Source organism: Agelaius phoeniceus, chromosome 10, assembly GCF_051311805.1.
Source record: "Agelaius phoeniceus isolate bAgePho1 chromosome 10, bAgePho1.hap1, whole genome shotgun sequence".
Taxonomy (NCBI): Eukaryota; Metazoa; Chordata; class Aves; order Passeriformes; family Icteridae; genus Agelaius; species Agelaius phoeniceus.
In genome coordinates this window covers 6,290,669-6,315,266 of record NC_135274.1, presented here as the reverse complement: position 1 = coordinate 6,315,266, position 24,598 = coordinate 6,290,669, and the positions used below count along the sequence as shown (strand labels likewise).

Sequence of the window (24,598 nt, the reverse complement as noted above, 5' to 3'; positions counted from 1 at the left end):
CAAGTGCTGCAGCCTCCAGAGGCTTAAAGGCAAAACCCAGGTTTGTGAGGGATCACTTAATCTCCTGGAGGTCTCTGGCAAGCAAACAAAACCAACCGAAAAGACACAGCAAAGCCTGTTCTCCAGCTGAGCAGAGATGTGTTTGGTTGTTCAAAGGCTTCTGATAAGGTGACTGAGATTAAAGAACAAATAAAAGTACGATTAGGGCCAAAGTCCCAACTCCAGCCAAAACCACACAGCCAGAGCAACAACGCACTCCTTGCCTAAAGCCACACTTATCCAGCTGCTCCTCAGCCTTCCCAGCCAAGAGGAGTTCTACCCAGAGCTGGCACAGGCTCTGCCTTGTCTCTGGGACAAGGTCCCCAGGACAGTGATGTCCCACACAGCCCAGCAGCCACAGCACTGCTCCTGCACTCAGCTCCCACCACACTCTGCTCCCAAATTCCCAGCTGGATGCATTTTCTCCCTGAGCATCCTTTCAGAGAGCTGGTATCCATGGGCATGGCCACTGCAGGCCAGGCTCCCTTCAGTGTCCAGGAGAGCTGTTGGAGTTAATGGGAAATGGGCATGCCTTGCTCTCTCTGCTGGGTGTAAAATTAACTAAAGATCAATTTAGGTGGGTGCTGCTGGAGTGTGGTGCCCGGCAGCGGAAGGAGAGGCCCAGGGGCTGATAGATTGGAGAACGACTGGGAGAGCAAACTGCACCTTGCTGATAAAGCAGAGTGCTGGATACCCCTGAGAGAGTCATCCAGAAATTATCATGGGGCAGTCCAGGAACAGGCCTGTCTGGAAACTGGTCTGAAAAGCAAACAGAAAAATGGTTCTCTGGCAGCGAGGGGACCTTTCTCAAGTTTCTCTCCATTGAGAGTTTTGTGGGAATAATTGCAGACCCAGGAAACTGAAGTGTCCCAGAACTCAGCTTCTCCAGTCTGTCCCTGCATCTGGGACTGCCAGCTGATTCCTGCTGGGACAGCACACACAGTCCTCATGTCTTTTCAGCCCCCTTTATGATCCAGCAAGCTCCAGGCTGCCAGGGTACAAGTGACAAAATGAGCACAGGCTGGCAGAAAACAATGGAGATAAATCCTTGTTTAAGCAAAGTGCATATGCAAACACACAAACATAACGTAAATATAAAAAGAAAAAATAAATAATTAAATACAGGGGGAAAACACAAGCAATGTGAGCAGGGTCCTTGTGGTCATCTGCAGGGAGGAATGGAACCCAGTCCCACATCAGGCATTACTTCCCTGTCTTATCCCAGTGGCAACAACCTCCTTCCAGGTCCTCAGGCTGTGGCTACCTGCAGGAGGCAAAGGGATGAGTGTGGAGCCAGGAGACTCTGTGCTCAGGCACCTGGGCTGCCACTGTGGATGCAGCCAGTGCCACCCTGGCACTGCCCTGTGGGATGGCTCCTCATCCCCTTGTACCAACCAGGCTTCTCTGGAGTCTGCCCCACCATCACAGCACTGCCAAGAGATCTTCCAGGCCCCTCTGACATGAGTTTATGAGTAGCACTCTAAATCCTGGACCTTCCCGGGATAATTTTAACCCTGGATATGACTTTTCTGTACCTCTCCAGTTTACCTGCTCCAGCTAATGGGCTCACTTAAGCAACATGGACTCCTTCTTCCTGAGGTTTTTGTTTATTTTGCAGATGTTCAAAGCAAGGAGCCATCTCCAGCAGGAGATCCATCCCTCTCCATCCCCTGCTAAGGAAACCTCTGCAGGCCGTTCCAGACCAAGGAAATTCCCAGATATTGCTCCAGCTGGCAAAGCCCTACAGCAGTTCCATCTTCCCCAGGATTCCAGACTCTGCTGCTAACAAAGAGCCCTCCCTGGCTGCCTGCACCCTCCAGGCTCAGCTGCCTCCCTTTGCCAACACATACGAGGATGTGGGACTCCTCCTTAGGCAAGGAATTGTCCCCGGGACTAACAGTGGCTTTTCTCCTGCTCCTCACTTCTGCAGCACTTTCCTGCCATCCAAGCTCTCTCAGAAGATCAAGGAAGCTCCCTCAGGAGAACAAAGCTCCCCTGCTCCTGCCTGGAAGCTCCTTGCTGGCTGTCACCCTTGCCAGGAGCCCTGTTGTGCCGCCCACCTGCAGGCAGCTGTTCATAGCTCAGGGCTCAGCAGGGCTCAGTGCTGTTGATGGAAAACAGAATCTGCCAGCAGATTCTGACCCTGACCCTCAGCCCCTGCACCAGAGAGGATTTGATCCCTGCAAGCTCTTGCATGGCTCTCAGGCAGCCCCAGACTCCCAGGGAAGCTGGCAGCCCTGGCACAGAGCTGGAGCCCAGGATGGGTGGAGAACATGAGAGCCCCACAGGAAACTTGTGGTTTTGATGAGGTGGACAGGGAGAGGCAGTGCCTGCCTGTGCCAGGGTGAGTGAGGGGAACAGCTGCCTCCCTGCTGGCAACAGGGAAGGAGGGAGCCCTTCTGTCCCTCCAGAGAGTCAGGGTCCAGGCTGGAAGTGACTTATCCACCTTTTATACACTTCCTGAGCCCCGTGGGAATGGGTCACGGGAAAGCACACATGGCCAGGGTCATCTCCTCCAGGGCCAGGAGGCACATGGGGCACCTGCTCCTGCAGACAGTGTGTGACACAGCTGGAGCCACTCATGTCCCAGCCACCCTCTCCACCTCCACACTAGCCTGGGAGTGTGTGCCCAAACAAGAGAAGCACACAGTCCCTGCCAAACTGCCTGGGCCCAGTCACACAAGGGCATGGCTGATGCTGTGCAGGATGCTGGGATGAGACTTGAAGGGGAAGGATGTGGCCAAAGGACTCCATGGTAGAGGGCAGCCTCTTGTCCTCCTTTGAGCTGTCCTACATTGCCCATCAGCCAGCAAGAAGCAGAGCCAGTGACCACTTTCCCAGTGGTCCTGGAAGCCAGCTGGTCATCCTGGCACAGCACAGTCCCAACACTGTGCTGACAACTTTGCTTTCCCTCATCCCATTCACCTCTCCAGACACCACACATTGATGTCTTTCATGTGCCATCCTCAGACTGGCCCCTGTGCCCCCCAGGCCAGCAAAGGAGGGAGCTGGGGACAGCCACATCCCCAGCCCAGCATGGATGGAGCCATGGTGCACTGGAGAGGACAAGGTCCCTGCCATGCAGGGGTGACCCAGCCACCACAGAGCCTCAGCAGCACCGACCTGGAGACACCAGGATTGCCAAGAGCTCAGCAGTCACAACCAGCTCTGCCCTCAGCTTCATCAAGAAGCAAAACCAGGAAGAGAGAGGGTCAAAGTGGACACCAGCAGCCATGGGTGAAACCAAGGAGTGAGCAGGGACAATGGCATCGCGTGCCCAACGCTCTGTGTGACGTGGCAGGGGTGAAGGTGCCACTCACCCTCCCAGAGGCTGGGCACTCCCTGGGGCAGGCACAGGGCACGGGTGGGAAGGTCTGACAGGATCTGTGTCCCAGTGCCCCCCCTGGGGAGGAGCCTCTGGCCACAGCACACAAGCCAGGCTCCAGGTGTTTGCTTTCCAGTCTCCTGGGCGGGTGATAACCACCCGCTCCCAGCCAAGGCTCCAGCTCACCATGCTGAAATTCAAGAGGTATTTGATCACGTAAGTGGAATATTTTTATGTATTTATTTAAGTCAAATACTATTTCCCTAAGTAAAATTCTCTTTCTGTCCTACCTGGAGGTGATGTTCTGACGTCCTTGCAGACCCCTCCATGTTGGGAAACAGCTGAAGTGGTGAAGGGAATGGGCAGGCAGATGTTTCTGCTCCTCATCACTGCAGGGCAGTCTGGGGTGATGGGGATTTTCCCTTCTGGTGATGCTCCAAGGGCAGCTGGAACACTGCATCTTTTGTGAGGCTGTTGCCACAAAGGAAGGAGAATGGCACAGACCTTGGCAGGGCACTGGGATGCTGGTCCCTCCTGCAGCATCCCAGGATCACCAGAGGAGTAGATGTGGAGCAGAAATGTGTCTCTGGGCAAGTTTTTCACATGGCAGCCCCTAGGGTGAGGTGCCCCCTTCCACAGGCTCTGATTTGGACAGGAGGGATGAGGGAAGGGCAAGGCTTGACTCTGCAGCAGAGTCCTTTGGCTGGGGGAGAGCTGCAGGGTGAGAGGGCTCAGGGTTATTCCCAACCTAGCTATCAAGTGTAGGGTGGGCACTGATGCAGGCAGGCAGTGCCATTGTGCCCTTGCTGTGCTACCTGAGCATCCTGCTGACCATTTTGCCCAATTTCTCATTTACTGCCAAAAAAATTGGCTCCAGTGAGTGGTCAGAGGGAGGCTGTGGCTGGTGTACATACTCTGTACATTAATTCCTTGTGCAACTTTGCTCACTACCTGGAGAATATCTGGGCACAGCAAAACTGTAAAATCTTTTTTTGCCACTCACCTGCCCGGTGAGCTCAGCCTCAGCACCTGGGTGGGACCCTGAGGGCCCCAAAACATCCAGCCAGCCCCATCCTGGCTGGGGCTTTTGTCTCTGGGAGACAGGGAAGGGCATGGGCTGGAGGGAAGATCTGCTTGGAGCAGGAGGGGAGTAACAGAGGGGAAATCTGCAGCCCTGCTGAGAACAAGTGGCACCCTCTGCCCTGCTGGGGCTGGCACTCAGACAGCTGGAGCACCATCCCTTGCAAAGATTTGAGCATCAGTTCAGGTTTGGATTCAATTCCTGGAGCCAGCAAAGGGGGATCCAGCTGCTCTGGCTCTTCCACTGAGCCCTTGCAGCCAAAGGCATCTTTGGGGTGCTGCATCCAGCTCTGCACCCTGCTTGTCACTCCTGGAGGTGACAGCACCCAGGCTCTGGTCTGAGGGGGCTCTTCAGCTATCGCCTGCCCACAGATGGAGGCATCTCCAAAGACTCTGCAAGAGCTGGGCTCTTGCAGCCCAATCTGCCCTGCAGGGCTCCAAGTGCAGCCTGGACACCTTCCTGGTGCTCTGGTCTCAGGTGTTTAACTCTGCCCCAAGATACACAGCCCTGATCCCATCCCAGAGTGTAAATGGAGAGCAGGCTGTGCAGCACAGAGGGCAGCTGAGCCTTTTGAAGGTTTGTGGTTCAGGCACTTCTTGCCAACCTGCTCCAGCCTCCAAGACAAGGGCTGCTCATGCACCATGTGCCATTTAATGGGTGTTTTGCTGCCTTCAGTGCAACTTCTTGGCAATTTGAGCGCTGCCACTTTCTCAGCACACCCTCCTTGATGTCCCTGTATCTCACAGAGCCAGCCCAGAGGAGGAAGGAAAGGCTGTGGCTTTGTGCCAGCCTGGCCTGCCCCAACACATGTCAGCTCAACACGTGTTGTGTTCTCAGCTGGGTGTTCCACCAACACACCAGCCACCTCAAAAGAGCCAAAGGACCTGGATCTTTCACAGATTCTCTCAGGTTGAAAGTTTAGGACCTCTGTGGAAGCAAGGCCAGGATTATACCTGCACCAGATCCAGATAAGGGAGTGGCAGAGGGTGCTGTCCCCAGCCCTGCCTGGGGGGAAGTGTTCCATCATTCTGCCTTCACTACTGGGTGCTCCTGCAGGTCCCCCCGAGAGTTTGTGTGTACCACTAAATATCACAGTGGGGCAGCTCTTCATTCCCTCATTGCTGCTTGTCCTACCATGGTCAGCCAGACCAAATGATGACCAGCCTTGCCTGGAGTGATGGGAAAGGTGGATCAAGCCTCCAACCATCACTTCATTCTGGAGCATCTCCTCCCTCTGTGGTCTCTCTGATCTTCCACATGGAATTATTTTAACAAACCTTTCCTCACACCAGCTCTGCTCTCTGCTTCAACCCTCCCTCTTTAACACCTCTTGGCATTTTAAGCTCTCTTTAAGCATTTGGCATTTTTCTGCTCTGTTATTTGTCACATCTGTTAATCTCTGACCTCACAAGGGTTTCCTTGTGCTACTGGCATGGCCATGCAGTGACCCACACGTGCATCTGCCACCTCCTGTCTCATCTGACTTGGCAGCCTGCTCCTCAAGTGGCAAAGAGCATGGGCACCTCCAGGTTGCCATGGGGATTGGGGATGCTGTGATGGGCAGTAATCCTGTGCAGTGATGACACCTTCTGAGTCCTCAGCAGCACTGCCATGGCCTAAGACCTCCCAGCCTTTCCAGTCCTGAGTGCTTCAGACACTAAAATCCTCCTGGGAGCAGCTGGGAGTTTCAGCTCAGTGAAGGCACATTTCTGGGAACAGAGCAGAACCGTGTCCATGAGTGTCCAACCACTGCAAGCAGTGCTGTCATTATCAAACCACTACTTAATCATGACAGCTGATGATTTTCCTGGAACAAAGCCAGTTTCTGAGTAGCAAACCTAAATTCCTGACCTGTACCCATGGGATGCACATGACCCCTTCAGACAGCCCACATTTGTGTCACTGCTGCCTCACCAAGAGAGCTCACAGCAGTGCCCAGAGCAGGATGTAAAGCACCATGGAGGTGAGGAAGCTCTGGGACAAGCAGCTCTGTGCAGTCCAAGTCCCACTGTCCTGATCCAAAGCTGACTACTGCAGGAAGGCAGAAATCCCAACAAACACAGGTTGGCTGAAATGTGGCTTCCAAGCAGGCTGTGCCCAGATTTCTGCTGTCATTAATTCCTCCCATTCAGATCCTTGCTGCCTGTGAGTCTCCCTCCCTGTGAGGGGAGGGCAACCACCTGGGGCTGACTGGCTGGACTTCCCCTACAGCAGAGCCCAATCCCAGAGGGTTTTACCAGATCTTCAGGACAAATCATCTCCTGTTATGCCACAATGAGCTCCCTGGGGAAAACCCAGCAGCATAATGGCATCATTCAGGTTGCAAAAGCCCTCAAAGATCATCGAGTCCAATCTTTCCCCCAACACTGCCAAGGCCACCATTAACCCATGATTCCAAGTGTCACATCTCCTGAGACTGGACAACCTTTATGTGAAAAAAACCAAACAAACAAATCCTTTTTTCCAGGAAATTCAGCCCCTCGACTGTTCCACTGAAGATTAAAGCTACAATCAAGCTCCACCAGGGTTTGCAGCAAGCCCTACAAACAGAAGGAGCCCTCTGGCAGCATTTCCATGGCCTTAATGTCACCATACACAACCCAAAGCCTGACAGCACAATTCTGATGGCCTGAAGAAATAACACTGTTGTTGTAGACATGGCTAAAATCAGACCAAAACCCAGGCACTGCTGGGGCCCTCATGGTGGCACCACATCTGCAGCCACAGCTGGAGCCTGTGCAGATGGCAGTCCAACAGCAGAGAGTGGGGAGAGCAGGGAAAAAAGAGTTTTATTGTCCAAGACAAGATCCTGATCCTTCTTGGCCAGGCAGGGCAGGGAACACACAGGCAGTGCCCTGTTCCTGCTGCCCGGGGGGAGCTCTGGCTGCTCCAGGAAGGTGTCCCTGAGCAGCCAAGGGACTCAGTGGTTATCACTGTTTGCTTTTCAGCACAATGCCTGTGGCCCATCTGGAAATTTCCACGAGGCTGCACTGCTGGGGCACAGCCTCGGAGGTTCCCCAGTTATCGCTGCCTCTGCATCATTTCCGCCCCTGAAAACGTGACCTTACCTTAAATATATAAAAAAAAAAAAGCCTCAAGGTGCCTCTCCCACCTGCCTCACACACACCACTGGACTTGGCTTTTCCTCCCCACAAATGGGCTCAAATGTCTGTTTCCTTGCAGGAAGCTGAGTGCAATCTACAGGTGCCAGCCAGGTCGGCTCTGGATCTCCTTCAGCCTCCTCGTCCTCCTCCTGGTCACACTTCAGGTTGTGGAGAAGCTGCAGCCTCTTGGGTAGGTCCTGAGCACAATTATACACCTGCACCTCCTTCTCCAGCCTTTTGCTGGCCACTGAGGTGGGCTCAGAACTGCCCTCCTGAAAACCACCCAGCAGGGTCTTCCTTAGGGAGGAAAATCCAGGGGAGAGAGGGCCCTTTGGGGGTCCCACAGCTCACCCCTGTGCCCTGGCCAGAGCTGAGCCCGCCCTGGGTCAGACAAGGCTGCTCTGGGCTTTGTCCTGGCTTACCACAAAACTTTATAGCCCTTAAGCCCAGCCCTCCCAGTCTAGGGTTATCTGCAATGGTTCCTCCAGCTTCTCCAGACCACCAGCTCTTCTGTCTCCTCACCTTCTCTTGCTCTGCCCCTTCCACCATCCTGTCATGCTCCAGCAGGACAGAGACACTGCCACATCACTGCTGACCTGTCCTTCTCCTCTTCATAGAATCATTAAGGTTGTAAAGGACCTCCAAGATGATCGAGCCCAAGTTCTTGCACCCCCAGCCCTCAGGGCAGCAATGAAGCCCATCAGCAAGGCCACCCACCCCATGAAAAGGAGGGAACATGTTTTGGGTTGACTCTGGGGGGTGAGGGGGTTCATTGGGCTGCACCCTCTGCATTGTCCTCCCACCTCCTGCAGCTGAGCATTGTGTCCTCCCCATCACAGGAGCTGCCAGTGTGAGCTGGAGCGGGGTCTGCAGCAGACCACAGGCCACGAGCTCAGCTCTGCCCTGCACAGCCCCCACCTGCTGTGGGAGGATGACTCCCCTCAGGGGCAGAGGAAAATTGAGCCAGCCCTCACCTCGACCGAGGATGTTTCCAGGATGCATCTGTACCTCAGACAGGAGACCCCTCCGGGCAGCAGCCAGGAGGAGAGCTGGATGCAGCAGCCTGGGGAGAGCAGTGAGAAGGTGAGAGCCCATCTGTCACCCACAGAGCTGAAACCCCAGTTTCCTGGCCTGGAAAACGCAGCCAGAGAAAATCCTTCTCTAAGCCCTCCCGGGAGGGTCGCCGCAGATTTGGCAGAAGCCGTCACCAGCAAGTTCATCATCTTTGCAAACAGGCTGAGCACAGAGGAGCAGAGGGGAATGTCCCCACCTGGAATGGTGCAGGTGGAGGTACAGAGCCAGACTCAGCCTCAAGCTGTGAGTTCTCTCCACCCTGAGTGGGGCACCTCATTTATACAGCCCATCCCAAACTCACCCCAACCTCTGCAGGCAGAGGATTCTTACAAAAGAGACCTGGGGACAGGATTTCTCCCAAGCTGGACAGAAGCCTTTAAGATTCAGGAGGTAACAGCTGGAGAAGCCCAGCAGGCCAGAGGAGTCACCTCTCAAGGGAAGACGTGCAAGCCCAAGACTGACATTGTTTTCCTGAAGGTCCACAAGAGCGCCAGCAGCACGGTCATGAACATCCTGTTCCGCTTTGGGGAGATGCACAACCTCACCTTCGCCTTCCCCCAGGGCGGGGGCTTCCAGCTCTACTACCCCCACCACTTCCTGGCCAAGTTCGTGCAGGGCTTCTCCCCTCTGAGCCCCCGGCAGTTCAACATCCTCTGCCACCACATGCGCTTCCTGCAGCCGGAGGTACGGGCAAAGCTGCCACCCCCGGGGGCACGGGCAGGGAACGGGGACAGGGGCTCGGGGGGCACAAGGAGGGGCATCTGTCGAGCACATCAACTCTGCAGGGATGAACTAAAGAGAGGCAGGATTGCCCACGGGTACCTGGTGTGTTGTTGGCACCTCCTGAGAGATTCTGTGAGCGGGTTTGATGAAGCTGTGCTGTGAGCCATGGCAAAGTGGGAGACAGCACTTGTAGCAGCCAGCAACTCTCATCTCTTTCTTGCCTGGTGAGCCCTGGGACATGTCCTGCTCCCTGGACAGGCCCAGAGGGGACCAAGAGGAGAACAACCAAAGTGCATCAGCTCAGGTCAGCTGTGCCCAGCATCCACCCCTCTGGGTGCCACCTCAGGACAGGTGGAGATGGGTAAAAGGAAGGAGATGGGCAGTATCTTCATCCCAGCCTGGCCACACAGCTGTAGCAGCCCACTGTGGGGAGCTTTGCTCACTGCTCTCCCCGTGTGACTCTTCTGGAGCTCCCTATAGTTATCATCTTATCACAGGGGTTCCATACTGTTATCTCCTTATCTCAAAAGTTTCACAGTGTTTCTCATGGGCACCTCCTCAGAACACTGCCTCTTTCTTCTCCACAAAGCAGCCAACCAACTCCAGTTCCCTCCTCAACCAGCCACCCCATTCTTTTATAGCATCTTCTTCTCATTGCTTACAGCTGTGGCCTGTTAAAGTCAGGCCTGTTCCTAATCTTTGATAATTGGCCCAGCTGCAACTCCTTAGGGGTAAGATTACTTTCTACACTATCTTTATTTTCTTATATTCTATCCCCTACCTCCCCACAGCTCCTTTGATGAGCTGCACCCTGAAATCCTCCCCAGCACCCACCTCTGCTCACCAGCATTGTGGGTGAGTGGGTCTCTTCTCCCTGCCCTACCTTCAAACCCTTCTTTTCCTCCTCCACAGGTGCAGAAAGTGGTGCCCAGCTCTGCCGTCTACTTCTCCATCCTGAGGAACCCCGTGCAGCTGATGGAGTCCTCCTTCGTGTACTACAAGGGCGCCTCGGCCTTCTCGCGCGTCCGCAGCCTGCAGGAGTTCCTCAGCCAGCCCTGGCGCTACTACGACCCCGCCAGCGGTGACCGCCACTACGCCAGGAACCTCATGACCTTCGACTTCGGCTTCAACCCTGACGGGGACGTGTCCCCCGAGCGGGTGCAGCTCATGCTGAAGGCCATCGAGGCGTCCTTCGACTTCCTGCTCATCTCTGAGTACTTCGATGAGTCCATGGTGCTGCTGAAGGAGATGCTGTGCTGGGACCTGGACAGCGTCGTCTCCTTCCCGCTCAACAGCCGGGACAGCAGCACCAAGTCCCCGCTCCCAGACTCCGTTGTGGAGAAGCTGAAAGCCTGGAACAGGCTGGACTGGGAGATCTACACGCACTTTAACAGGACCTTCTGGGAAAGGCTCGACCGCCTCATCGGCCGGGAGCGGCTGCGGCGGGAGGTGAGGGCGCTGCGGCAGCGGCGGGCGGAGCTGGCCCGGGCCTGCCTGCAGGGCACGGGCAGCGTGGGCCCCAAGGACATCAAGGACAGCTCCCTGCGGCCGCTGCAGCACGGCGGGGCCCGGATCCTGGGCTATAACCTCAAGCAGGGCTTGCCTCGGGAGCTGGAGCGGACCTGCCGGCGGCTGGTGACGCCGGAGCTGCAGTACAGCAGCCTCCTCTACAAGAAGCAGTTCCCGCCGCCGCCACCCCCGGAGAGCCCCCGACCCGCTGCGTCCCCAGCCCCGCCTCACCGCCCGGAGCCCACCCGAAACTGAGAGCCCCCGGCCCGCTGCCTCCTCAGCTCCATCTTCCGCAGCGGCCGGAGCCCACCCGAAACTGAGCCCTCCTGGACCCTCGGGCATCCTTCCCCATCTGCTGAGGACAGCGGGGCTCCATCTGCTGCGGACAGCGAGGCTCGGCCCTCAGGCATCCTTCTCTATCTCCTGAGGACAGCGGGGCTCGGCCCTCAGGCCGGGGATGCCCTGCCCGAGCCCTCTGTCCGTGCCCCGCTGGGCACAAGCTCCGGACAGGCTGCAGAGGGGGTCCCAGGGGCTGGACAGGACTTTTCCAGAGGGAAATCCCCTCAGACAGCAGCTGGAGCCTCAGGACAGCACCGGCTCCAGCAGCGAGGAGCAGGTCCAGGAGGGCAGCCCAAATCATCAGTGGGGTGTGACAGAACAGAGCTAAGCTGTAAATCAGAGCTGTGGGCAAAAGATCCCAGCGGGATTGACTCTCCCAAAAAATCCCAGCAGGATTTATTCTCTCAAAAAAATCCCAGTGGGATTGACTCTCCCAAAAAAATCCCAAAAGTTTTGATTTACAGCGTGAGAATGAGTCTGTCTGTGCAGCTGCACCTTGTCCCTGCCCCGTTGATGTTACCATGCTGGAAAAGCAGCCTCTTAATTAAAAATAACAACAGCCACTGTCACTCCTTAAATTCCTCTTAATTACATCGGTCTGCTCAGTAGATGACCTCCTCAAAAGCCCCAGAAGCACATCCCAAACATTTGAATGTGTCCTAATATGTCCTGAAAAGTGGGGGGAAAAAAACCCCAAAAAAACTCCAAAACAAAACAAAAAAAACCCCAACCAACCCCCCCCCCCCAAAAAAAACCAAAAAACTCCAAAAAAAACCCAAATAAACAAAAAACACAAAGAAAAAACAACCCAGAAAAAAGGGAGTCCCGAGCACTATTTTGTGCTGACTGTGGTTACAGGTTGCCTATGGATGCTGAATTTATAGGATCAACAGCCTATTCTGCAATGTCAGACTCAAGTTCCACCCCTGTGTCCTGGGAAATATCCCACAGGAATGGCTTGTGGACGGGCAACCCAGCCTGATTTTTCCATCCTGCACTTCTCCTTGAATCAAAAGCAGAGCCAGCAAATCAGCTGGGATAAACAGGAGCCCCATCTGTGGCTTTTCAGCACGATTTCCAAACCAAAAAAGGTTCTGAAAAATTTGCCCAGAAGGATCTGGGTGTCCCTGGGGCAGGTACAAAGAGTCTCAAAGGTTTCAGCTTCCACCAAAGGTCTCCTGCTCAGTTTAACCAGGAAAAAAGCCAGACTGTGCTCCCAGAGCCTTTCTTGGGGCAGTGCCAGGCATCCAGCCAGGCACAAGGAGAGGGCACCATTTGGGGATTTTGCTCCTTGGCTTTGGGGTTTTTTATGAAGTTTCATCTCTGGGGCACATCTGTGCATGGCTGTGTTGGTCCCTTCCCTCATTTCTCCTGTTGGGATGTGGGGTGGGCTCATGGTGTCAGAGGTCTGGGGTTCCTACAGGTGCCTCCAGAGGGCAATCCCAGAGGAAATCACCTGGGATGGGCAGCCCAGAGGCCCAGCAGCGCCCTGGGGATGTCTCCCCATGGACACAGCAGAGTGTGGACAGGAGCAGGGCTGCACACTGGGTACCAAACCTGCATCTGACACCTCCACTCCAGGTTTTCACTGGGTGCCTCTTGCTTATTCCCTGTTTGCACCTCAGGAAATAGGAGCAGGTGATTCCTGTCAGGAGCTCTGATCCAGGGCAGAGATACTGGAACAGCCAGAGCATCACAATGTCCCTGTGCTGTCACCCAGGGTGCAGCTCCCATGGGGTGCCCTGGCCCCAGCACAGCCTGGGGGGATCCCCATTGCCAGGAGGTGTTTCCCCCCTTTCCAGAGCAGGCAGCAGGAAGGGCAGAGGTGGTTTGGGCACCACAGTGACTCCCATTTTCAGGGATGTCTCCCAGGAATGACATCACTCACCCAAATGCCAACCACAGCAATTTATTTTTTCCCCCCCCCCACAAACTGTAATTTTATAGTTAGGAGTATTTCACCTAGACATGGAGCAGAGCACAGGGATGCACAGAAGCTGCCTGGGTCTTTTTTTTTTTTTTTCCCCCCTAACCACAGACCCTTTTTACACCATTTCTTGATGTTTTACAGCACCAAAACCCAGGCTAAGCACATCCCCAGAGGAGCAGGTCCTCCTGTGGCCAGTGAACTCTCTTGCTTTGGAGCATTTTTAATTCCTCTCCAAGACTTGCCAGGTTCAGCCTGTGCAACTCAAGGACTTCAGGCCAAGTTTAACTCAAACCCCACCAATTTTCAACCAGTATCCATTAATAACTCAAAAGATCAAAGCCTGTTTCCTCCCCATCCCAAGTGTCCCGGTCAGTTACTGGCTTATGCTTTGTTTTTAGGGCTGCAAGAGACCCAGTGGGGTTATTGCAGGCACTGCACGATGCAATAACCCCGGGTTGCTCAAGCCTGCCCACGGAACGGTCCCAGCTCTCTGTAAAATTCCTGGCAGCACAAGACAACCGGCAATTTATGCAAAAGCGTTCCGTGTTTTCTCTCTGAGCCAGCAGTGTGGGCTTGAAACATTTCGGGCTCTCCAGGGAGGCTTTCAAAGCAATTCCCAAAGGAGCTCAGGGGCATCCTGCAGGATTCCTTTGTGATTCTTTAAGCACTGAACGAGCTGCAAAATCCTCCGCACCGGGAAACCCTTTCCCAGGAAAAGGGCTGCCGGGACCTCTGGGCTCAGGCACGGGGCTCCGAGTTGCTCTTCCCTCCTTTCCTCTTCTTCTGTGGTTTGTCACCCTCCACCTGCGCTGTCACCTTTGCCTTGGGCACTTTGTATTTGCTCTTCTGGCTGTAGAGGAGGTTTTTCTGGAAGAGGCGTGGGATGTTGCCCTGGAACAGCAGGAGGGCAGCGAGCATCCCTGCAATGAGAGCACAGATCCCTTCCGAGTGCTATGTGGAGAATCTCCAGCCTCCCCACAGCTCAGCAGCGGTTTTGGGTCCTTGTCACAACCTTCACCATGACCAAAAGGCAGCTCAGCACCACTGAAGTCCCCACTGAGAGCTGAGGGACCCTCGCTGTTCTGCTTTAAGGAGAATTTACCACTCTTATGTCCTTAACATAACAAACAATGCTTGTTTTGACCCATAAACCACCCCAGTTTTCTGGCAGAGAATCATTAAAGTTGGAAAAGTCCTCTGAGCCCATCAAGCCCAACCATTCCCTCATCGTTGGTCGTGACCCCAGTGCCACATCCAGGTTTTTAAATCCCTGCAGGGACAGTGTCTCCACCACTGCCTTCAGCAGGGTGCAAGTGCCTGACCACCCTTCAGGGAAGAACTTTTCTCAATAGCCAACCTAAACTTCCCCTGGGGCAACTTGAGGCTGTTCCCTCTTGTCCATCTGGGAGCAGAGCCCGATCCCCACCTGCTCCACTCTCAGCACACATCCAGGTCCCCATGACCACACTGGAGCTGGGGACAACCCCAAAGCACAGCTCAGCCTGCCATTGCCCTAAAACACCTCTGCTAAACCTCCCCAGACTTTGCTTTCAGGGAGATTTCTGCCCTCGTACCACGCAGAAGTTGGATTTTAAAAAACTGGATAGCAGAGATGACCCCAGAGCCAACAAGGCAGGATGAAAAGTGACACTTGCCACTGGCAACCCCAAATTCAGCTCTTTGCCAGAACAGTCCATGTCACACTGAGCATTTCTGCCTTGTCCCCATGCCAGCTCCTGCCCCTGGGAAGATCTCACCTGCGAGGGGACCCAGCCAGTAGACCTGGATGTAGTCCCAGAAGCTGCTCCCCGAGCAGTGGAAGGTGGTGGCTGTGGCCAGGGCAGGGTTGAAGAAGGCCCCCGTGTACGGTCCAGCTGTGTGGGAAGAGAAACGTGGCCAACAGTCCCACTGCATCCACTGGAACACTGAGAAAGGGCTGAGACCCCTCCTGTCTGCCTTCTCAGACTGGGGAAATCCCACCCTTGTGGCCCTGAGCTTTGTGGGAAGCAGGAAAGCTCAGTGCAGGACTGGGGGATTGCAGTAGGGGAGGTTCCAGGGAAGGGATCCCAGTCTTGAGCTACGGCTCTTAGCCAAAATTCACCAGCAGCCTGTCACTGTCACATTTTCTAAAAAAATCCCCTTGCCCAGGATTCTTCTCCTGGGAAGCTTCCTCAGAGAGAAAGGAAAACAATATTATCTCATTTGCTTCTCCTGTATTTTGCCCCTTTGGAATGTGTTTGGAGATTGTTTACCCACAGGTGATTGTTTCATTGGATTCTGCTGTGAGTTGTTTTCACTCTTTGGTCAATGAGAGCCAAGCTGTGCTGGGACTCTGGAAAGAGTCACGAGTTCATTATTATCTTTTAGCATTCTGTAAGTATCCTTTCTATATTCTTTAGTATAGTATTCTTTTATATAATATAGCATCATAAAATAATAAATTAGCCTTCTGAGAACACGGAGTCAGATTCATCATTCCTGCCTTTGTCTGGGAACCCCGCTAATACAAGAGCAGCCCAGATAGCCCAAACTGTCACCCTCATCCCAAAATGAACACTCCCCAAAATAACAGAAAACAAACACCTTAGTAGTCATTACCTTGTTAACCCCTACCTCTGCAGTCCTGGAAGATGTAAAACAGGGGGCTGTTCCTCCCCCCAAATGAGGTATTTTTCCAAATGACTGAGGAGAAGAAAGGCCAGTGCTGCTCACCTGTGTAGGTCAGGAAGGTGACAGTGGCTGCCAGCGCAGGGACCCGGTACAGGGGGTGACTCTGTCGCACCCTGAGGAGGATGAGGTGGAACAGGAAGGAGCAGGAGCCCTCCACGAAGGCAGCGTGGGGCAGGGAGGCGCGGATGGAGGAGCTGCACTCGGGAGCGATCAGGTTCTGGATGAAGTGCAGCTGTGTCAGCTCCCAGGACCAGTAGAGCCGGGTGAGAGCCCAGCCCGTCCCTGCACCCACACCCTGGGCCAGCAGCTTGGCTCCTGTGGCTGCCAGGCTGGACTCCAGGAGCAGGAACTCCTGCAGGGACACCGTTGGGTTGGCGGATGCTCCATCCAAAGAGGCGCCGTGGACAGCAGAGAGGAGGAAGAGGAGGGTCAGGACCACGTCCAGGCCAAAGCCACCACCCCAGGGGCCGATGTCCATCAGCATCCTCAGCTCCAGGCAGCTCATGCACAGCTGGAAGGAGCCAGCAAATTCCCTGACAAGGCAGCCATGTGTCCCAGGGGACAGAAGCCTCTTGGAAAGCCACCTGAGCAGCTGGCACACCCCAAAAGCCAGGAAGAAAAAAGCAATGGAGACATTCAAGCCATCCATAGTGAAGGCTGTGCTGGGGGCAGCCTGGCAAGGAGCAGAGGAAGCTCCTGCACCTCCTCTTTATAAAGCCAAGCAAAAGCAAACGTGGCACAGCCTGACAGGCCTGGGAAGGGCCCCATGTGTTGCCCCCATGGGACAATGCCAGTGGCACAGGGAGCTGCTGGACTCACAGCAGCTGGAGCAGCCACCCAAGGTGTTTGTCCCAGGAAATCCTGGTGTTATCTCCACCAGGCACTGAGCCCCCAGCCCTGGCATTCACACCTGAGAGCCCACAGCTCTTCCAGAGCTGACAGCTCTTCCAGAAGGAACAAAAAACTTCATTTGCTTTCTGCTTGGCTCCAATGCCCGTGGCTGCCCCTGGATCCCTGGAAGTGTTCCAGGCCAGCTTGGACAGGGCTTGGAGCAACCTGGAATAGTGGAAGGTGTCCCTGCCCATGGAAGGGGTGGAAAGAAATGGGTTTAAGGCCCCTTCCAACCCAAACCATTCTGGGATTCCATGGTAACCAATACCTGATGCATCTTCTGGGTCATTTCCCTGATCTGCAGCAGAAGTGTCACCACTCTGAACCCACATTTGCCATCTCTACAGGACAGGCAGTGTTGGCAGGTAACCCAGCTCCTCTCACTGCCCTTCACACACACAGAGCCACAGCTTTGATTTGGGCCATTTTATTTCCCTTTGTGTCATTTATAAAAGAAATTACCAGGAAACCCAGGTTTGAAGCACACTTGGGCAGGGATGAGGCTCTTCATACAGTTCAAGGTGGCTCCAGAAGAGCAGCCCAAGCCAGGAAAAGCAGGAGCAGATACCTCAAATGCACTGGAGCCTCTCCCTCAAGAGCCTTTGGCAGCAGAGAAGAAACAGGACATTGTGGGGATGCTTGTGAAGGGCACAGCTCAGCACCTCCCCCTGCACCACCCTCCCTCCTCTCACCTTCCCACCCCCCAGTGCCCACCCTGCAGGGGTTTTGGGAAGGGTCCATGGGATCACTGCTCACAGCCCTGGCTTTGGGAACCATGGGAGGTCTGGGCAAGGAGAGGGAGCAGCTGCCAACCACCCATCATCCAAGCCCTCCTCTCCTCCCACCCAAACCTTCTGGCCAGCCTGCCTCAGAACTTCTCCCATTTTAACCCTTTTTGCCACAATTCACTCTCCAGATGGCAAAACAAGCACCCATCTTTCACCTCAAATGAACAAGCACTTTGCTTGAATAACAGAAGATGAAATATTCTTTAAGAGTCTCATAAATCAGTAATTTTGTCCTGAAGAAAATTGACCTCTAGCAGCAACAAAGTGCTGGTCAAAGCTACTGCAAAACCAACCATAAAATACCCAACATCACAATCCAACTCAATTCCTTCCACCTCCCCTCCCTCCTCCTGTGTTTCTCAGGAGTAGAGAAACCAGTACATTTTCCTCTTTAGAAACAAAACCTCACAAGGACCCAGCAACACAGCCCAAATCCAGTCCCTGGAAAAGAACCACCAGATCATAGGACACAGACTGGTAAAACTGGGAAAGAAATTCCAATTTTTCCTTCCCCCAGAAATGGATTTTCCCCTTCTTCTCAACCATTGTAAGAGCTGGGCCTTAGGAAATAAACATTCCAAGGTTTAAAAACTATTTCCCACCCATTCTTGCAATTCCGCCCATGGCACAGTTGTGGGACATTTAACCCAGGCTGGAGAGAGGAGCTGGGAGCTGTTGAATCCAAGGATAACTACAGGATTAAACAAAGCCAGGGGCTCATTCCCTATTTGTGTTAGTGCTGACAGCAGACCCCATGCAGCTTTGCAGGGTTGCTCTTCTAGGAACAAAACCATCTAAAAGTTCCAATATTCCCACCAAAAACCCCTTTTCTGTAGGTGGAACATCAGTGTCCTTCTAAACCAAACATGTTTCCAGGGCTTAAAATGCAGGTATTGAAGTTTAGCCACTGGAGAGGAACAAGTTGGCACTTCCAGATTTCAGTAAAATAAACACTCCCCAAAAACACTGAACAGTCACAAGAGCTGAGCAGAACCACCCTGGCTCCCTTGATCTTTTTGCCCTCAAAGAGGCAACAGCTACAGGAAAAAAGAGTTATAAGGTTATTTAAGGGAAGTTTCACTGGGCAGAGGGTGGATTAGAGCTTTCCAGGAGCAGCCACATGTTCCCAGCTGCTGAGACAAGGCAGCAGGAACCTGGGGCAGGTTTCCCTTCATGGTCAGGCAGGAAAATGGCTCCAGGGGATCCAAGAGTTAATTGTGCTTTGTGAAAGAACCCAAATCCTTAGAATGAGCATTCACTGAAGGGAAAAAATAACAAAGATGGGTCATCCTTGGCTCTAGAAACCTCAAGGAATCCAGAAGACATCAGTCCTGAGGAAGGTCAGCCCTGCACATGGTGTGGACACATCTCCCCTGAAGACCATTCCAAGGGGCTGCCCTGAGTCCCCCCCTCAGTGTCCTCAGCATTGATCCACAGCTGGACCAAGCTGGATTCACTGTCCAGAACCCTCCAGGGAACACCAGGATGTGGAGCCTGTGCACTGAGGCACATCCATGCCTTGACACAGCCTGTCTGCCCTTCCCTCCTCTGCACTGACTCAACACAGCTCCAAAGCAGAAGTCTGGGGGCCCCCAAGGACAGTGAGCAACTCCTAACTTCCCACTGGGAAAATCCCATCAGAAAACCCCAACCACTGGTCCCTATGGGCTGTTTTAACAGTCAGGTCAACGGGGATTTGAAATCTTGATGGATTTGATGATCCTAAAGGTCTTTTCCAACCTCTCTGATTCTGTGATTTGAAGTGATGATGTGCTGGAGGACATTCCCACTGCAGACACCAGCTGGGAAAAGCAAGACAAGCAGTGTTGGTGCTGCCCTGCTCCCTCCAACAGGCTGCAGGTGAAGAAGTCACAGAAAGTCATTGTTCTCACTTGGTGGTATTTCCCTCCCTCAAGGAAAAGAAATCTGTCCTTATGCTGGATTCAAAGCAGGGAAAACAGCTCTTAGAGAACCTGCTTCCTCCACACATCTGGAGAGCAATAGCCAGAGTTTGGCTGAGCTCAGCAAACTTTCATGCTGCTTTCTCACATGACTGAGGACAGCTGTTTTTATTAAAAATAATCTTGAGAGCAAAATGCAAGTTATATTTAAAAAGGGGAAAAAATGTAGCTGTGCAAATCCCTGGGAGCAGGGATCTATGGACAGCACAGTGCTCCAGCACAGGAGCCACTGGAACTGCACTGAAATCCAACAATGCTCTTCAGGCACCACCATGAAAATGCTGGTCCTCACTTTTCACCCACCTTGGTTTTAAGCAGTGTGCTCCTGGTGCTGTCCAAACAGTTGTGCTCAGCTCTGCAGTGACTCACTGCAGCTGAACAGCAGCCCAGAGAGGGAGAAATTGCTGCCCCCAAATTTACTGCCTTCAAGAACTGTGTTTTAAATACCCAATCTTGAATAAGCTGATCTCAAGAAATGGGGCTGCTCTTGGGTTTAGTCTCAGACAGGTCCAAGTGTCAGGCTCAATGTAAGGGATGAGCAAGTTCACACAATACTTAGGAGGATTTACCAAGGACTTGCAACTTTCAGCCATGCAAGCCAAAATCAGCCAAAGCCCTGCTCTCCTTCAAGTACCAAAATCCCAACAGTCCTGAGTTCCACTAAGCACCTTCTCCTCCTGTCCACTTTTCCCCCAGAAATTAAATGCCAAATCACTTAAATGCAGTGTTAAAGAACACCAGTTTAAATGCACAAAGAGTGGCTCATATAGGAAGACAAAGATACTACAACAAACTGGTAACCCTGAAGAGACAGGCTCTGAGCAAACCAACATTCTCCTGTGTGGGTGAGGCAGCTGCTGGAGATGAGTGGTTTCTTCATTTCCCTTTGTCAGTGTAGCAGCAAAGCTTGTACAACATGCAAGAAAGGGGAAGAGCCCATTTCCCAGCAGCACACAGGGAACACAGGACATGCCAAGTCCTCACCATTCACAGCCGAGGCAGGAACTTCATCCGGAGCCAACTGACCCGGACTCAATCCCAAAGCAAATCCCTCCTTGTCCTTGGCTGGACTGGCAGGCCAACATCCCACAGCCTTTTTGTAGGTCCAGTGGAAAACAAAAGTGGCTCTCTGCAGCCTTGGAGGCCAAGAGGCACCATGGATCTCATCCCAAATCCTCGAAGAGCTGTCAGCACCCGGTGCCCTCACTCCCATGGTCCAACACCGATCAGCGCCAACGGAGCAAACCCTGGAGCCAAATCTTCCCAGCAGCCAGCAGGACAGCTCAATTCCCATGGATCCTGTGCCATAATAAGCAGGATAGTGGATGGTGCCCATGGTGCAACAAAGCAGAGCTCTTGGGAGCAGCTCCTGAACCACCAGCACATCTCCAGAGGTCACCGGGCCCATGGGTCCCACCCCAGCACTGGCCAAGGAGGGGGAAGGTGCAGCTGGGATGGGCCAGGCTGGGGTTTGCTCTGCTCCCTTCACATGGAGGGCGAGGGATCTCTTCCACACTGGGTGAAAAGGGTGTTTTGGAGCTGCTCTCCTCCCATCAGCCATCCAGGAAAGCTTGTGGGGATCCCAAGGCTGGTACTGACACTGATGAGTAATAAAACTTTAAAGAAACAGGCTGGTATAGCATAAAATTATATCCACCATCATTAAAGCATTCATAAAAGCTTAATTACAAATACATTCTGTTAATCTCAGTAAAACACTGACATATTAAACCCTCTTGTTATCAAAGGTATAAACTCATGACAGGGAAAAGGGGGGAAAAAAAACCCAAAGGTTTTTTAAAAGTTTATTTCTAGCCCTGAAAGAACAGTTATTAAACAAAGTCAACAAATACAGTAGTTAATATTGCAGTAACAATTAAATAACATAATGGGATTAAATTACACAAAAGGCAACATTAACATCTGAAGACAGTTAAAAAAATAAAAAGAAAGCTTGCACCTACTTCCATTCCCATCAACAGCATAAGGAACAGAGGGAAAAACAGACCAGAGAGATTTATTGACTCAATTCCAGCTGGAGAGACCCTTAATCACATTTTTGCTCCCTCCCCAGCCCCTCTGACAACAGGACCCATCTGCTGTAGCCAAAACTTTGCACCTCCCTGCACAGAGAGCCAGGGGGGAAGGCTCCAATTAATCTCATTAACACCTAAGGCAGGGCAAAGTGCTCATTCCCATGGTTATTTTTAATAAGAACTCTGGTTTGTTCTATGATAACATCCCAGGAATCTCACACTCCCTGCACACTTGCACCTCAGCCACAAGCTGCCCAGCTGACACTTGACAGGGGTCGTGTGCACATCTGATCCCCACTCAGATCTTGGGTGGGCACCCAAGAGGGATGCACAGGAATCCCCACATTTGGATGCAGCTCATCCCTTCCCATCATTTCCTCCAGCTCTGGCTGGTCCCCACCTGCCACAGCAGAGCTGTCAGCCCTGCACCCACCCCAGGACTCTGCTCTGCTCCCAGCAGGGAAAACCCACACCTCGGAGCTTCTCACCGTGCAGACACCCTCAGAAAAGTGATGCCTGACCCTCCAGACACAAAAGCACAACACAAAAACCTTCTTCTCCTGGCTCTCCTCTCCTGCCAGCCCCACCTCTGATCCCCATGGAAACCTCACCACAGAACAGCTGCTGCGTGGGGCCAGGGAGATGCTGGCACTTCCCAGCCTTGGAGCTGAACATCATCCCAGGTCACACACACACTATTTGGGAACTTGGGACTGGGCCAAGTTTTGTGCATTAGGATGGCTGAATCTTCAGAAATCGTCTCCAAAGCAGGCTAAATTGGACAAATTTTGCAACATATGTTTTAAACCGTTCTCATTCACCAGTCAAAGTGAACTAATAAGTTAAAAATTACTTATGATTTCTTGTTTTCTATTTAAAAAAGCTAAATTTATCTAGATTGTGCCATTAAAAAAAAAAAAAAGATGAAAGAAAGAAAAGCTCCCATTTTAACTCTGGCACAAGGAGTTTCACCAAGTCCATTGCCAGCAATGGACAAAGAGGGAACCACTGGTACAACAGGTTTTTTCCTCAGCCAAGCCTCCTCACTGCTCCATTTGACCAGGGAGCCAGGACACACTCAAAACAGGATGATTACAGTGCCCATGGCTCATAATAAACTTTTTTCCAGGCAAATGCACTTGGATTACCTTACCTGGCATGAGACACTTCCTTGAGTTTAAAATTTGAAGCCATAACTGTTTTCACACTTACAGCAAGAGAGATTTATCCCTGTGAGGAACAGTTAAGATAATTAACCCAACACAGATTTTAACTGCCACACAGGAGCAGAACACAAGCTGAACCTGCCCAACAAGGCACACCCTGCTGGCCCCACAGGGGCTGTGAGACCCCAGCCCTGCTCCTTTCCACCATCCCCCCCCAAACTGCCTCTGCCATCCTGCCCAGCCACTCTCACCTGGAAGTTTGTTTTGTCATACCTTGGCTACCAGTCCCCAAAATGTCATTCTCTCTAGAGAGATACTGAAATTCTCCGAAAATTATTTCTATCCCCCATAGCCAGCAATGTTTGGAAAAGTGTGCAAAAATTTTTATTCAGGGTCCTCTGTCCATACCCAACCGTAGCTCTGTCTGTCCCAGGCCCTGTCCCCCTGGGAATGCAATACAATCCCACTAAAGTCACGGTTATTCTTTCACAGACTCATTTGGCACATTGGTACTACTTGGCTCTTCCTTAAACACTTGGGGAGGTTGAAATGCATAGACTGTAGCATTAGAAGGGGCACAGGCTCTGCTAAACTCAACCCTGGCAACACCCCAAGAACTCAACCGCTCAGGCTGTCGCTGTCCTTCAGAAGGAAGCCCTTATTGTTGTGTTGAAGGGTTGGCTGCAGCCATCCTGGCTAGCACAGAATCCTCAGTGACAAGATCAGAGTGACACCAGCCAGTCCACCAGGCCCCACGATGGTCTGACAGCACTGCTTCCCCTCTGCTTCATCTCACAACTTTGGCATCTCCAGGTGTTCATCATCATCTGTTCAGATCATGTTTCCAAAATCCTGTATCGTCAGTGTCCTCAGATCTGGTTATTTGTTCTTCTGGTTGCATTAGTACAAATGGAGCACATACAAAACTGGAAAAAAATAGCTCTAATACTTTAAACTCTGACAACTCCATAGGTTGATGCATTATTTGCTTGGCGGGGGGAGGAGGGGGGAAATTACAACATATACAAAAATGTATTTGATACAAAGAAGGGAAATGTAAAATAAAAAAAGTCAAAGGCACCAGCATAACTTCCAAAGCCCAAGTCAGAGCACAGATACAAGTTTGTGAACCACCCACTGCACCAAGCACGTTATCCCTCAAGCTTCTGGCCAGCAAGTCTAACAGGGGAAAAAAGAGCAGACAGGAAGACAGCTGGAATTTTTTCTTGCCCTGACTAGAACTGATCATTTGATCATAAATAAAGTATCTGACCCCAACCTACACATCCATAACCCACATCCAAAGACTTGACCGATCATTAAGGTTCTACAAAGAGGCCACATTTTTGATTTAAAAAAATGTCCACAGAGCACAGGTATGAGAAACAGCTGAATACTTCTCTTCCCCCTCTCTCTCTCTCTCCTTTTTCATCATAAAAAGTGAAAAGAATCTCCATACATTGTGATTCCTTAAGTAACCGAGTTGTTGATTCTACAGTACAGCGACAGCTAATCCGAAAAAGAAATGAGGGGCAAGATGTACCTTCACATTCGCCACACCTGCTGTGAATCTGGTCACTGGGAGCTTCCCACAGGGATTGCAGGTAGAGGGGAGGAAGAGGAGAGTCAAAGAGATCAGCAGGTAAAATTAGTACTGCCCTCTGAAAGCTTGAATCTGTCATTCAAGTATTGAAAGTACCCAGAGGGTACAACGGGAGCTGTTACAGCGAAGTCGTTAAAACCCCTTAAAGCCCCGGGCACAGCAAGTGGTATTTCTGGGCTGTCTGGGAAACAAAAAAATCAGAATAAAAAAACCCCACAAAGGCCAGTAATTCAGCCCTCAATTCCTTCTGGACCCCAGACAGGGATCTCTAGAGTCGCCACAATGTACTTGGGTGTCTTCTGGATGAGAGTTTCTTCCCTTTTGCAGACGTTTCCCACCCCCACAAAAACCCCTTCCCT

At 52.4% G+C, this 24,598-nt stretch overlaps 2 protein-coding genes across 3 annotated transcripts; one reads left to right on the top strand and one right to left on the bottom strand.

The window, feature by feature from the left end:
• The first annotated feature begins 3,551 nt into the window (after positions 1-3,551).
• Positions 3,552-11,110, top strand: LOC129124154 (galactose-3-O-sulfotransferase 2-like). Its single transcript, XM_054638873.2, has 5 exons — positions 3,552-3,580; positions 7,629-7,739; positions 8,389-8,553; positions 8,986-9,307; positions 10,259-11,110. Exons 1-5 carry the CDS (start codon positions 3,552-3,554, stop codon positions 11,108-11,110), a joined length of 1,479 nt encoding a protein of 492 aa, XP_054494848.2.
• Positions 11,111-13,103: 1,993 nt separating this feature from the next.
• On the bottom strand, positions 13,104-24,597 carry LOC129124281 (aquaporin-12-like). Of its 2 annotated transcripts, XM_077183739.1 has the most exons (4): positions 20,419-24,595; positions 15,837-16,305; positions 14,882-14,998; positions 13,104-14,044 (listed from the first exon to the last, which is right to left on the bottom strand). In XM_077183739.1, the coding sequence occupies exons 1-4, from the start codon at positions 20,419-20,421 to the stop codon at positions 13,863-13,865; spliced, it is 771 nt and encodes a 256-aa protein (XP_077039854.1). In that variant the 5' UTR covers positions 20,422-24,595; the 3' UTR covers positions 13,104-13,862. The 2 variants fall into 2 exon arrangements, with proteins under 2 accessions (XP_077039854.1, XP_054495151.2); XM_054639176.2 differs by having other exon boundaries at positions 15,837-24,597.
• Position 24,598: the final 1 nt, after the last annotated feature.

Excerpts from the sequence above, each read along its gene's own strand:
- LOC129124154 (XM_054638873.2), top strand. The coding sequence starts at position 3,552 with ATGCTGAAATTCAAGAGGTATTTGATCAC. Across the intron at positions 3,581-7,628 it reads TTCAAGAGGTATTTGATCAC|GAAGCTGAGTGCAATCTACA; the intron begins GTAAGTGGAATA and ends GTTTCCTTGCAG. Across the intron at positions 8,554-8,985 it reads GATGTTTCCAGGATGCATCT|CTGGACAGAAGCCTTTAAGA; the intron begins GTACCTCAGACA and ends ATTTCTCCCAAG.
- LOC129124281 (XM_054639176.2), bottom strand. The coding sequence starts at position 16,443 with ATGGATGGCTTGAATGTCTCCATTGCTTTTTTCTTCCTGGCTTTTGGG. Across the intron at positions 14,999-15,836 it reads CACCTTCCTGACCTACACAG|CTGGACCGTACACGGGGGCC; the intron begins GTGAGCAGCACT and ends CTTCCCACACAG. Across the intron at positions 14,045-14,881 it reads CTGGCTGGGTCCCCTCGCAG|GGATGCTCGCTGCCCTCCTG; the intron begins GTGAGATCTTCC and ends CTCTCATTGCAG.